The sequence below is a fragment of the Vombatus ursinus genome, unplaced genomic scaffold, assembly GCF_900497805.2.
Source record: "Vombatus ursinus unplaced genomic scaffold, bare-nosed wombat genome assembly UNPS02014820.1, whole genome shotgun sequence".
Lineage (NCBI taxonomy): Eukaryota > Metazoa > Chordata > Mammalia > Diprotodontia > Vombatidae > Vombatus > Vombatus ursinus.
This window is the reverse complement of record NW_020954598.1, coordinates 24,764,601-24,779,170: the sequence shown is the minus strand read 5'-3', so window position 1 is coordinate 24,779,170 and position 14,570 is coordinate 24,764,601. Positions and strand designations below refer to the sequence as shown.

The window sequence follows — 14,570 nt, the reverse complement described above, 5'->3', positions numbered from 1 at the left end:
GGGCATACTCTTTGATCCAGTGAGACCACTAGTAGGCATAAACCATAAGATCCAAGAAAGAGAAAAAGGTCCCATCTGTACAAAAATATTTATAGAAGTTCTTTTTCTGGTGGCAAAGAACTAGAAACTAAGGCGGTGCCCATCAATTGGAGAATGGCTAATGTATGGTGTATGAATATAATGAAATGATGAAAGGGATGGTTTCAGAGAAAACTGAGAATATTTATATGAACTGATACAGTCAAGCAAGCAGAACCAGGAGAATTCATACTATAACAGCAGCACCGTTGAAAACAATTTTGAAATCCTGAAGAACTCTGATTAATGCAATAATCAACTGCAATTCCAAAGAAATGATGATGAAGAATGCTACCCATCTGAGAGCGGTGCCAAATACGTAGAATGAGACAAACATTTTTAGACAAAGTCAACATGGGAATTTGTCTTGCTTGACTATATTTATTTGTTATAAGGATTCTAGTTTTTCTTTCCCCACAAAAGTGAAGGAGTGAGAGCAAGTAAATGCTTAATCATTAAAAAAAAATTTAACTTTAAAAATAGACGGAAAGAAAATTAAGCAACTCTCATAAGGGAATGTCTACCTACTTTGAACATCCGTGGGGCCACCTGCGTGTTCCTCCCAGACCACATCTGTTTGATGAGGTCAGCATAGGCCTCAGCAATTTCCCCTTTCATGCCCAGAGGATTATCTCGGTTGATTTCAGCCTCGTATTCACCTTTTAGAAAGTATTCGGTCAATGGTGCAGTGTTACTCAAGCACTGAAAAGAGAATTTTGTCAGGGCACATACATCCTTACTAAAACAAGTAAAGATGTAAAGAATAACCAAGTATATTAACCAATAACATGTTCAGAATAACCAAATCCTGAAGTAGTCAATTATCATCTTTCCAAAGTAAGCTTTAGAAGTGTTCAAAGGATAATGAGAATGAGCATCTACAGACTGTGCTGATAAGGCTGACAGAGTCTTATAATTACACAGTGTTCTTAAAAGTGCTCTCAACACGCCTACCTAATCCCGTCACAATTATTGTGTACTACAGTTAGCAAAAGAGCCAAGACCCAGGTGCCTTGACTCTTAGTCCAGCATTCATTCCACTAGATCAACCCAGTGGATACAAAAAACCTTCCACTATCATTAATATATCTAACTCTTCATGCAAGACTTCATGCTTTTGGAAATCCAAGATTAAGTGGGCTATTAAAGCTCACTTTGAGTTGACAGCCTTTGACTTTCTCCCTGCATCTGTGAAACAGTAGGGCTTCTAGGACTTCCAAAGGTAGCAATTCTAAGCCAGAGCTTCCTGAAATAATTGGCCTGCTGTATGTTATTACCCCAGGAGTAAAGTTTATGGGCAGAGCAGAGGTGTAGATTGCTAAAAGCCACCACTACTTCCCCACAATGAATTGTGAAGGCCACAGGGCAAGTATACCAATATTCTTAGGAAAAGTCTAACCCTTAGAAATAGCAAAGTTCAAAATTGTTTGAAGAAGACAGGGACCTAGTCTTTTCTAAGTCTTTTTAACCCTTCCCAAGCCTGCATTCATTGATTCTTAATAAATGTTCAGTGCATGAGTTAATGAACCTAAGAAAAAAATTCTGGTGCCCAAAAGAATAATTACATCCTCCTATATTAAAATATTTTGGCATCTACAGTTGGCACCTAACAAGTAAGAGAAAGACTGGTGGAAGAATGATTCAGGGCTCTTTTAAACTTGAGCTTGGGAACCTGCAGAACACAGAAAACCAGAAGCAGACTATGGAAAGTGTAACAGGTTATTATGCACCACAACTGCCACAACTTCCAATAATTTGAAAATTCCTGGGAAAATTCGAGTTGTCTTTGACAACTAGTTAATTCTTTAGAAGGAGGCTTTACACCTCTACCTGCAAAGCAGAATTCATGAAGCAGGTGTTCCCCAGGTTTCCAAGTCCACAAAGCCCAGGCTGGGTGTGAGATTGAGACTCTCGGCAACTATAAGAATTGGAGAAGCCAGAACCTCTGGAAGAAAACAGAAATACTCGTCAGAAATAGAAGAATATACTGAACAACAAATGCATACAGATGACCCATTATAGGGTTCTACTCCTCATTCCATTCCACCTCCTATTAAATTTATCTAGCTAGGTACATCAAACCTCATTCAACAGTATCACATAATCAAGGAAGGGGCCACATTAATGCTTTATTCTAAATCTTTCTCATCTGTGAATAATGGAGGGATTGAATAGGGGCTAGACCTGTCATTTTACTACATACAGGATACACCCAAGGGAGGAAATTCCCTCTAACAATACAGGATAGCACCTTCTCTGCCTCTTGCCATATTAAAAGGTGGCCTCAAGAAATGAAAGGTTAAGGTGACTTGCTCAGATTCACAAAGCCAGTGTCCAAGGATGAGATCAAAACCTGCGTCATCTTCACTCAATTTGAGACCAGTTCTCCATTCACTATGCGGCCACACTGCCTCTCCCTTAATGGAGAGGTCTAAATTCTTCTCATCTTGCAGAGTAAAGTAAATATTAATTTTGAAAAGGACGAGGTCCTGGCTAGATAATGGACACCAACAAGATAAGCTTGCAGCCAATTCCTGCCCAACCTCTCTACTCTGCTCTGAGCCTCGCCCCTCCCCCACCCCCACCCTCACCCCCAGCTTCTGGATTTTCTGAACTGGCAGTCACATTCCTCTCTCTTCCTTGCCATTACATGGTTGTTATGATGAAAGAAAAAGGTTTATTACTGTGATCTTCAGCTACTTAACAGGCCATAATTACTAAAAATAAAACTGCAACAGTATCTCAGCACTAGTCACTTATAGAATAGGGAAAAAATAGGTGCGTTAATGTTGTTAAACACAACTAGGAGGCAGGTTGGGGGGGGAGTGAAGCTACCTAAAGTGGTTACAGAATTGACTAAAACGAAGGACCAAAGGCCCCACCCCCCAAAAAAAACAAACCATAAAGGAGAATTAGCAAAGCCTAAGTCTATCATACCAAGGACAGAAACAGGTAGGCAGACATTCAAAGCTGGGAGGGTCAGCAAAAGATGCCAAGGAAAAAGAAGCTGTGAGAAAAGTCCCGCTCTTACCCCCTGCTGAGACTGGAGCTGTGCACACCAGAAGAGTTAGCACTATCACCATTTGTAATGGGAGAAGCAGACATGGAGGAATAGGAGCTTGCTGATGATTTTGGAGAGGTAGTAAAAGCTCTGCTAGTGCTTGATCTGGGAGAGAGGAAAGAAGCAGGAATAATGCTACTGACTTTGTACAGTACCTTGGGGCCTTTTTCAGAGAAGATGGAACATTCCCCAGAGTTCAACTAGTTGATATAAAAAGTTTATTTTCATGTAACTTCAAGGCAGGTTCCAGTTACACAAAGGTCAAGAAATTCACACATTTCCTATCTCCCTGGTCTTGCATATATTTGGGTTTCCCTATGTGGTCATGCATAACACGTTCAGGATGAGATATCATCTACACTTTGGGAATTTTTGGATTGCTAATTTAACAGGACTCCTTGTGAAAGAATGAGAGAATGAGCAACAACAGCAAAATTTTATAGTGAAGTATTTTCCCTAAAAGCTTGAATAGATAAGGTAACTAGATTGTGAAAATCCTCTCCAGCAGAATAGAAGCTTCTCAATGGCAGGACATGTTTTGTTTTCTGTCTTTGCATTCCCGGCACCCAGCACTACCTGGCCTGGCAAATGGTAGGTGAATAAGGATGGCTGTTAAACGGAACTGTATGAAAATGCCTCTACAGTTTTAGCATACTCTCTAAGTGAAATGAGGAACCAAAAATAAACATATCTAAAATGAGTGAGGATAGGAACTGTTTCAACTTTATGTATGTGATTCTAAAGCTCTGATATTTTTCATTAACGCATAATTTGGATTGATACTTACTTCCAGGATGGTTAAATCCAACAAAACACCAGGATGTTCTCTATCTTAATTAAAAATTATATAAGGCATTTAATAGATAGTGACTGAAGTCTTCTTTTAGAAATATACAACTGTGAGTTCAGAATATCAAGTTCTCATAGGTTAGACAAAGGAAGTGACTAAATAGCAAAAACAGTCAACACAAAGCACCCAATATAATGGTATCTGATCTGAACTAGTGTTCCTTTTGAAAAAACAGAAGCAGAGATAAGAAGGCAATCAGTGTCTACATTAATAAAATGAGAATACCTTGGAGAACATCATCTAACAGGCTATTTAGGAAATGAAAGGCTGGCATTCTAACCCTGACTCCACCAGTAATTTTCTAAGTGACAGGTAACCCACCTAGCCCAGTGCTGTACCTACTAAAAGATAAATCTCCATGGGCAAAAAAATGCAGTTCATTCTTACATATATATGCCCAGTCTCTTACACTGTAAATTAGCTTAAGCACCAAGTAGGGAAACACATCAAATGGGGATCTGGCAGCCTAAGGCATTAAGTTCAGAATACCTACCAGCACTTAACTTAATATGCACCACTAAGTTCTACCCATCACCACCACTACCATCACTACCACATTCTAATAATATGACAGAATCAGTGATACAAAGGCTAAAGCCAGAGGGAGAAAGAGAAGACATTGAAATACAAACTCCAAATTACCTTTCATTGTACTCACTACTTATCCCAGGGGCAGGGAGCCTTACACCTCATGGCCACATGTGGCCTTCTAAGTCCTTGGTACAGCCTTTTGAGTCCAAGTTTTACAGAACAAATCGTTGGATTCAGTCAAAGGGCCACACTTGAGAACCTCGAAGGCCACATGTGGCCTCAAGGCCTCAGGTTTCCCCATCCCTGATCTATCTCATGCAGTACTTGTATAGCTAAGGAATAAACTGGGAGAAGTTAAAGATGAATATAATTACAAGTGCAATAAATCATACGACCAATCAAGTTACTGGACACACATGTTCGGTCTCCAAGTATGGCCAGTCTCTTTACCAAAGAGATAGCTATGGCACAGCAGAAAAGCACTGAAAACGAAGTAGAAAAAAACTATTTTTGTCCCAGTCCAGTCACTTTACTATCAGTGTAACCCTGGGCAATTGATTCACTTTTCCCCTTTTGAAGATTCAATTTCTACAAAATAAAAGACTTGAATTAAATGACCTCTAGGGTACTTTCAAACTTAAATACTATGATTCTATTAAATTGTTTCTTGCTGACAAATAATGTAATAAAAATTCAATTCAAAGGATATACTTGTTCAGAAAATTACAGATAAAAGAGCTGTCACCAGAGTTCTCAGTGTAAATGTATTTGCAAAAAAAAAAAAGGTAGCTAAATCCTAGAACAAAATCTCCCAGTATGGAAATAATTCTTTTTTGAGCATTGCAAAGTGGGGAGATGCTGAACCAAGAAGGTCTTCTCTAGCTCCTCCAAGTCTGTTACTTAGGATCTACCACAGAAAACATCTACACAACACTGTATGAAGGGTATATGTTTAAACTCTAATCATGCCTGATCTTGCCAGTACTCTGAAATCTTAAAGCTACTGTACGTGTCAGAGATGTGTAAGGAGAGCTTGATTAAGCCTCACTGTCCTTGTATATTTAGTATTTTTAAAATTCCTGTGAAGACAAGGTTAAGGTATTATTTGACAAAGGTACAGTTCTCCATAGGTGCTTGGGTAGGCCAAGTTATAAGAACATGATTGCAGCCAAAATTCCTCTGGAAAGTCCAGACAAAGCACACTCATTCATGTGCCACACTGGATGTACTATTTAAGATATTGGGACCAAAACCTACACTCTTTTCTTCTTCTGCCCTGAATAAGTCAAAATATATATTTAGTACAAAGGAGCTATAAACCTGAATAAACTCTTTAAATAGATGCATGTCAAATTCAGCTCAGTCTTCTGTCCAAGAAACTTGCTTAAAATTCTAAAACTAATCCCACTGTGGAAGATGTATCATAAATACTCAAAAGCATTATATCTATATTTTTTAAGTTGAAGAAAAATACTGTACAGGGCCTTCCAAATTTTTCTAATACTATGTAAAGAAAATAACAGTTATCCTTCCAATTTCCATAACAACTACTTTGGGAAGAGCTTTCTTCCTTGAAAGGGGAAAGGTACACTAGTTCCACCTAGAGCTCACAGCATTAAGCACAAACCTTTTTAAAAATGAAATTTATATGCCAGACCAATGAATAAAAAAAAGAAACACACAAGAGGAGAATGATTATGAAAAGGTTTTTCTGACAACCCCTGACAGAGTCAAAAAGAAAATGGATCTCCCCCCTACAAACTCAACCCTCTTCCAAACTTGCTTATTTCTGTCAAAGGCATCACTATTCTTCTCTCTCAGGTTGACCAGCTAAGAATCACCTTCCTTTCCTCCCTCTCCCTCTCCTCCCTCTCCCTCATTCCACATATCCAATCAGTTGCCTAAGCTTGCTATTTCTTTCCCTCAAACATCTGTCACGCTAACCCCTTCTCTTTAATCATACAACCCTCAGGCCTGCATCACCTAGATTACTGCCTGCAAAGACCTCCTAAATGACCTCCCTAGCTCCAGCCTCTCCCTAACTCTGGTACATTCTATACACTGCTGCCCCAAAGTGATTTTCCTTTCTCCCCCCCCTCTTTTTTTTTTTTGGCTAGGCAATGGGGTTAAGCAACTTGCCCAGGGTCACACAGCTAGGAAGTGTTATGTGTCTGAGGCCGGATCTGAACTCAGGTCCTCCTGAATCCAAGGCCAGTGCTCTATCCGCTGCGCCACCTAGCTGCCCCCAAAGTGATTTTCCTTAAGCACAGACCTGACCATATCACTCTCCTTCTCAATAAAGTGCTTAGGCTCCCATTACCTCTAAGGATCAGTTCCAGGCTCTTGTTCATATCCACGTTCCAACCTGCCTTTGTGGTCTCACAGTATATCACTCCCATCTTGCCCTCTCTGATTCAGCCAGTCTGTTCCTCACAAACAGAACTCCACTCTCATGTCCATATCTCTGCACTGGCTGCTTCCCCCCAAGGTGTTCTCCAAATGAAGTCACTTCACAAGTTTCAGCTCAGGCACAACTTTGTACATTAAGCCTTTCCTGATCCTGTCAACTGTTAATGCCCTTCCTCTCTAACTTACTCAACTTTGTTTTCTTAAATTTATTCTGTACATGTTTACATAAGTACTACTTTCCTTAGGTAAATGTAAATTCCTTGAGAGTAGGTACTATTTTGTATTTTCTGATTGTCCAGTGCCTAGCACATAGTAGGCACTTAATAAATGTTTGTTGACTGAGAGAAATTATTATAACTGGGGAAAATTAGGGAGACTTCATCACAAAAGGTATAATACTAACCAAAATCATCATTAAAATTCAAGGAAAAAAATAGACACTTGACCTAAAAAGTGGTTCCCAACTGACACAGTGGTCAGGGATCTGCAAGGCACTTGTACATGTGAGAATTAAATAATATCACACTCACTGAAATTTTCCTACTCCCCCACCACTAGGAGATAGTGTTAACCATACTAATAAAATCAGCCTTGCACTATGCTTAACCAAGGCTACTGCTCACCCTAGGTGAACCATATCTATAAGGCTACATTGTGAAGTTCAGTAGAATGAAACAGCATTACTGAATATCCAGTTCAAGGGTGGATCCTTAACAAATCCCCCCCTTAAGGGGATTTGTTCTGTGAAGTTTGGATTCAGCCAGAGGGCCGCACTTGAGGACCTGGAGGGCCGCACGTGGCCTGCAGGCCGCAGGTTCCCCACCCCTGATCCAGAATACAGCTGACAAAACTACATGAAATTGTAACAGGTCTCAACATAAGACCAGGCTGTTTTCTTCCCAGAATGTTACTGTTGCTTTCCTAATAAGCTACTATGAAGAAGTCTTTCCCCACGTAAGAGATCCTCCACCTCAATTGTAAAGCATTATAGAGAAGGAATGTTGGGCCTCACTCAGACACCCTACAGGTAAGTAACATTTCTGAAGAGATGACAGCAGCCTCAGCTAATGTGTAAAGTTGTGTCTCAAAAGACATCAAAAGGGGCAGCTAGGTGGTGCAGTGGATAGAGCAACGGCCCTGAAGTCAGGAGGACCTGAGTTCAAATTCGCCCTCAGACCCAACACTTGACACATACTAGCTGTATAACCTTGAGCAAGTCATTTAACCCCAATTGTCTCATTTAAAAAAAAAAAAAGACATCAAAAGCTCCTTTGGGACTATATTGGCAAGTCCTGTAGATTCCATGAGGATAAGAGACCCACAGCTCCTCATTTCTTCTGTCTATCATTACCTTCTTCCTTTTATCTGGGCCAAAGAGGAGGAAAACCTCTAACCCAATAAAAGTTTTTGTCAAAAGCCTGGATGATGTTGGCAAAGAAAGGTACAACAGCTGCCTTACAGCGATCCTCTTTACATATCCCTTTTCTCTCAGCTTCGAAAGAAAAATCAACTCTTTCCTTCCCAAGGATGTATTCCACACTATATATAAATACACCTATAGCCAAAAAATTTTCTTGGCAAGTTCCAGGGACAACTATTAGCAACTCCCTAATCAAAGATGACACTTTGATGACAATGAGACAGAGTTAAACTACTATTACCTTTAATTCAGCCAAAACCTTGTGCCCACTGAGCTGTTCATCTGGGCTCCCAGCCAGAGAAAGAGGGGGAGTAATAACACATCATTAAAACAACAGGAGCCTCACCAGAGTTTAGTGCAATACTTTCCCTGATACTGTGCTCTTCTGACAAACTAATCCTGGATGAAAAAAAAGAGGTTGCCTGTTATGCCTCATACCAAAGAATAAGTCTTGAGAAAGTCAATATATACTTCAGAATTTCAGGAAAGTTTTCCACCAAGTCAGAGAAAAATTCTCTAGCATAGATAAATGCTTTAGAAAGGAGTTTCTCACTCAGACATCTGAACGCTGGCCTAAAACTGGAAGAAAGCTCACTTACTTGGACTGAAGGGTCTGTCTCGGCCATGTGCCATCTTCATTTTGGGGCTCAATGACTAGGACCTGAATGAAAGAGAATAATACATTAAGGCAATGGAAGTAATCCTTATTGTCATACTACCATTACACATTTCTGTTCTATGCAAAGAAATTCAAGGCTGCCACAATCTAGTGAACTTCTGCAAAAAATACAAGCTCCTGACATTCCACAATATATTTATTTACGCATACCAGAAAGAGTAATGTGCAATCAATAAAACAAGCATTTACTAAATGCTTATGTACAAGGTACAGTGCTAAGAACTAGAGGTTTTGACTTTTTGCTTATGTAACATTTAACCTCTTAGCCTTAGTTTCCTCATTGGTAAAATGAAAAGGTTGGACTATATGACCCTTAATCTTTCCGGCTCTAAAGTTTTGATACAATGCTCTCCATCTCACTTCTGCTCATAATCAGTCTCCTATTTTGATTAAAGGCAGGGCTGGCTCTTGAGTCAATTAAAAGATTTTTGAAACATGTAGAATTGTAGTTGTTATAGGAAGCACATTAGAATATTTGAGGAGGACATCATTAGGTTGCAAAGCCAGGCAGTAAAGATGGTGACAATACTGTCACCAGTTTGGAGAAAGCCAAGAAGGGTGATTTTCATCCTGCCAGTCTATTACTGCAAGCTGTCTGTCTAAAATACTAAAAGTCAGTGGAGGAGCTGTTGAATAAACATTCAGACTATCATTTAAAAAAAAAAAGGGGGGGGATGAAAGCAGCCCATCCTCAAGAAGCTTACATCATAGTGGGGGAGACAACATGTAAATAATTAGGTACCTAAAAGATACATAACAAGAGTAGATAAAATGTAACTTTGGAGAGGAAGGTTCTAGAAGCTGCAGGACATAGAACGGCCTCCTGCAGACAGGGGCATTTAAGCTGAGTCATCAAGAAAGCTTGAGATTCTGAGGTGGAAGTTAAGAGCGAGTGTTCAGAACCACGTACCTGCCCCTGGTATAAACCAGCATCTTGCACGGTGTTGTCTGGCTTGCTGAGCTGCTCATATGTGTTACTCATATACTTGTTCCATAACCTTGTTTCCCTCTCATCAGGAATGTTAAATAGTTTCCGCATCTCCTTCTCAATTGTTGCTAATTAAAGACAAACACACAGTTCAGCTGTTTTTCTACAGTCAAGTCTCTAATGCAATAGCAAGAACTAGGTCTGAGGAACTGAACAAGCCTGAATTAAAGTCCCACAATGACACTGAAATAAAGATGAATCATTTAGAAACATTTTCAGGTTTTCTCATAGTATTCTACAGCTGAAATCCCTCCTGCCTAACCCCAGGACCACTGATGAGTCCTGAAAAAACCCACCACCCATGAGAGTCCTCTAACACAGCCTTCTTGGCTCTCGGTACAAAAAGCAACAGTTGGTTGGCAATACAAATCTGACTACAATTGCCAACTGCTTCAACTAGGCTGACTTTACATTAAGATCTTTCAAACCTGTTGGAAGCTGCAGCCTTACCCCAAGGGAGTTGTTCTTAGGCAAAATTTAAACTTCAGAAGATGACTAAAGGGCATCACCAAAACAGACAGTGTTAAAGACAACCCAATGTGAATTGATGCATGTGCTGTAAAGAGGAGTACATGTGTTGACTGTTGGCTGGTTTCCTGAACTTTTTTCTTTTTTAATCTTTGATAGAAGGGAAGATGGGGGCTGGAGGGGAGGAAGAGGGTAGGCACATTCAGAAAAGAATAGGCTATTAAAAAACAAACATAACCAAAAAGCTTATGAAGGATAGCAGGCTGCAGCATGAAAAAGAAAGCAAGCAGCATATTTTGCTACATTATATCCCTAACCCATTTTACATTACTCAATACTGTATACACCATAATACAGTCAATTCAACTCCTTTCCCTAAATTTTAATCCCAGGGCTGGTCCCTGTCACTAGCATGAACCTAAATGAACTGACACTATTTCTAAGGCCCTGGTGATAGAGGAGGCTAGTGCTCAGTACACACCAAGGACAAGATAAGGGTGCTTTTCAGCTCCAACACTAATGTCCATCCTCAATAGGAAACAGGAGCCACATGACATGCTAGCCACAGAAACTAGCAGACTAGTTCTGCAGCCCTAGTCCATGGATGGGAAAGCCACCAAAACATAATCAAGTACACAGTGCTCTTCTCAGATTTGGAAATAAAGAAAAGATTGTCTAGGGGGAGACACTTCATTCCCACTCATTCCCAATGATACTGGGTCTGAACCAAACCATACCACATACCAAGCCCAGCTTAATTGATGCTCACCTATGGTATCGGCTTTGCTGAAATGGCAACTCAGCATATTGGTGGGGTCGCTGTTTTCACAGAGCTTCAGTTCCAGCAAATAAACCTCTACTTTGCAGTGTTTGACAAACAGGCCATGTTCCACAACCTACGACAAGAGGCATCAAGGTGAAGGAGAGAAGGGGATGCCATATCAAAGAGAAGCTATATGCTCAGAAACTGAAGAGCAAGTCAACAGTTTAACATTAAAAAAAAAAAAAAAAGAACTGCCTTCCCTGAGTGGCTAAGCAACCAGATCTACAGACTAAAATAAAAGACACTGCCCAAAACACCAACAGAAAGTCTTCCCCACAACTTAGCCTCTACCAGGAAATAGAAAAGAGGCAGCAGTCACAGCACAATCTCCTAAAAAGAAAAAGTAGATATGACAGTGGCCCACTGGCTACATTGGAAGGTCCGGTTAATTTCTGGATAGAAGGACTCTTCCTTACTGTCAGCCAAAGCGAGGTGCCCTGTATTTTACCCACAGTCTACTTTAAAACATGTAAACTTTACGTACATATTACTAATAAAGAGAAATCTACCACATAACAAAGGTTCAAAAGTGAATTTGTCTCTGTTACAAATGAAATGATTACAAAAAACAAAGGATCATCAAATATGCCTATAAAGATAGCTCTTGAGTCAGATACCAGATAAGGGGTATACTCAGTGCTCATAAGTCTGAACATATTTACAAAATGTTCAAGATAATGCCTACTGTCAAAGCTATTAACTTACAGGGTATACAAAATTAAGTCCAACTACTACCTACTGTTTTTCTTTCTCCTTACTCAACTTCTCAACTTCTCTCTAGAACCTACTCAAGATCCCAGATTTCTAGCTGCTGAAAAAGCTTTTCCTCACCCAAGTGGTGATTCTGAGCAGCCTAATCTAACCGCTACTCTCTTTTCCTATCTTGTTTGGAAGGGAATATACAAAGTATGCAGAGCCAAGAGACTTGCACAATAAAAAAACATCATGTGGCACTGAAGTGATGGAAATTCTCCTATGTTGGAATAAAGCAAAAGTGAAAAATACAGAAGCCCTCAAAATGTATGGATCTCTGTGAGAGACTTACCTTTGGTGGAAGTGATGGCACTAGAGTCCACATATTTAGGAGCCACGCCTTCCTAAGGATCAGGATTACTGATATATGTGCCTACCCAACCAAAAGAATCTGTTCATCCCCCAGAGGCTCAAATTTTGCCTGGCTATAAAATCTCGGCTTTAGAATTGTTCATGGGTGTTGCCCAAAGTCTAGTCAATGAAAAATACAAGTATCTGATTTTTAAAGGGAAATGAGGAAGTATTGAAATATTTACTTCAAATGGACCTTTCACACTTATAGCTCTCCTACATCCAGGCTACAACTATGCTTAGATGAATGCTATACTTACCATAAACTAAACAGCAGTCATTCTGTTCTGATGCCAGTCACAGTGACAACAACAATAATGTTACTTTTGCTCCTGCCCACTTCTACAACTCCCTCCCCCAAAAAAGCTGAATTTGGAATCATTTGCAGATGTGTGTTTGATGGGAAGTGAGGAGTCAAAGGCCAAAAGCACTTTCACTCAGCCCAATTAGGTCTGTCTAGCTCAACCTGAATCCACAAACAGGCAGTTTTGTCCTCCAAGCAAACTCTGTGAAGAACAGAAATAGCACAACGTACAATGAGGCTGTACAAGACTAACAGGACAAAGTACTCACTTTTCTGACTATAGGCTGCTGTCCTTCTACACAGCCATACCAATTCACTAATTTATTCCAGGCTTCAGTAGGAACCAATACATAGTCTAGTTCATCAATTAAATGTTCCTTTAAAGTTTGACTTTCAGGATCTGAAAAGAAAAAGAAAAAAAAACAAAAAATCATCAGATGTACAGCTCTTCTCAGAAGGGATATGTTTCAACTGGTTTCTGGATACTCTGATGAACCTATGACTTCATCCACTCATGTAAAATGAACCAGCCCTCCATGTTTTCTCATACTAAGTGATTCCTGTGCATTTTCTTCATTAAAACAATTTTTTTTTATTATGAACGTGACAAACATCCATGTCTTTCTGTAAAACTGCCACAGACAATCATCACCATCTAAGTAGGTACCCACACAGTCTTCATAAAACATAATTTTTAAATAGAAACAAAACTTTTAAGTCATAAAAGGAGTCAACAATGTACAAGTAATTCAAACATACTATGTCAAACTCAAGATGAAAGACAAGAGCAACAAAAACTGATGAAGATCATTCCTCCCTGATCTGGAGACCAGACTACAATATCCATATTCTATCACCACCTTCTAAGTCTATAATGGCTGGAGATACAGGAAGTCCTACATTAGATAAACTGATTGTGGTAGAGGGAACAGAGTGCTGAAGATCACCTCTACTCTTGCCAGCAATGTACAAGTCATTTAACCTTTCTGAGATTCAGTTTCCTCACTTGTAAAATGGGAATAATAGATGGAAAGCCTATCTCACAGGGTTGCTAGGCTTAAACAAGGTGTTTATATAAAGCATTCACAAACTTCAAAATTCTGTACAAAACCCAAATACCAGCAGTAAGTGCCAGCTCCATGCCAGGTACAGATAGGTGTGCTGGATGAAATACAAAGACAAAGATGAAAGACCACCTGCCATCAAGCTGAGGTTTTATCTGAGACAACATGTATATAGAAAAGCAAATACAAGTGTGTATACATGTACAGCATGCACATAGATAAGCACTGTGAAGGTGATTTTGATACCCCTACTCAATTTAATCAGTATTTACTCACATCATTGTGATTTAATGGGTATCAGTGATTTGTAAGTAGAACAGAGTTGTTAATGTTGTAAAAATAAGAGTTATGTAGACAACAAAGAATTAATCTATTATTATTGATGATTTTATTGAGTTGGGTTTATCAGATAGATTCATGCTGTTATTAGGCCTGTTGTAGGAACATATATTGACTTGGGTTAAGAAGTTTTTGTATTAGAAGCAGCTAAGTGGGGCAGTGGATAGAGCACCGGCCCTGGAGTCAGGAGGACCTGAATTCAAATCCAGCCTCTAGACACTTACTAATTGTGTGACCCTGGGCAAGTCACTTAACCCCATTGCCTAGCCAACAAAACAAAACAAAACAAAACAAAACAAAAAACAAAAACAAACCAAAAACAAATAACTTTTTGCATTAGCAATGTCCCCCCCTCACACATTCCTAAGTATATTGGCTTGAAATAAAGTACGTAAGCCTCAGCAATACCCCTTTACCCCTATGAATCACTTCCATCACTTCCTAATGAACTT

General features: G+C 39.6%; 1 protein-coding gene across 4 annotated transcripts in view; it reads right to left on the bottom strand.

Annotated features, from left to right (window-relative positions):
* The window catches only part of USP4 (ubiquitin specific peptidase 4), a 71,893-nt gene that overhangs the window by 43,062 nt on the left and 14,261 nt on the right, over window positions 1-14,570 (bottom strand). For 3 of the 4 annotated variants that reach the window (XM_027836869.1, XM_027836872.1, XM_027836871.1), the window contains exons 3-9: window positions 12,985-13,115; window positions 11,254-11,380; window positions 9,939-10,084; window positions 8,949-9,010; window positions 3,110-3,244; window positions 1,909-2,023; window positions 607-780 (exon numbers count right to left, since the gene is read on the bottom strand). In XM_027836869.1, the coding sequence (XP_027692670.1) occupies window positions 607-780; window positions 1,909-2,023; window positions 3,110-3,244; window positions 8,949-9,010; window positions 9,939-10,084; window positions 11,254-11,380; window positions 12,985-13,115 (890 nt within the window). The remainder of the gene's footprint in view (window positions 1-606; window positions 781-1,908; window positions 2,024-3,109; window positions 3,245-8,948; window positions 9,011-9,938; window positions 10,085-11,253; window positions 11,381-12,984; window positions 13,116-14,570) is intronic. The other variant, XM_027836870.1, reaches the window with a different exon arrangement.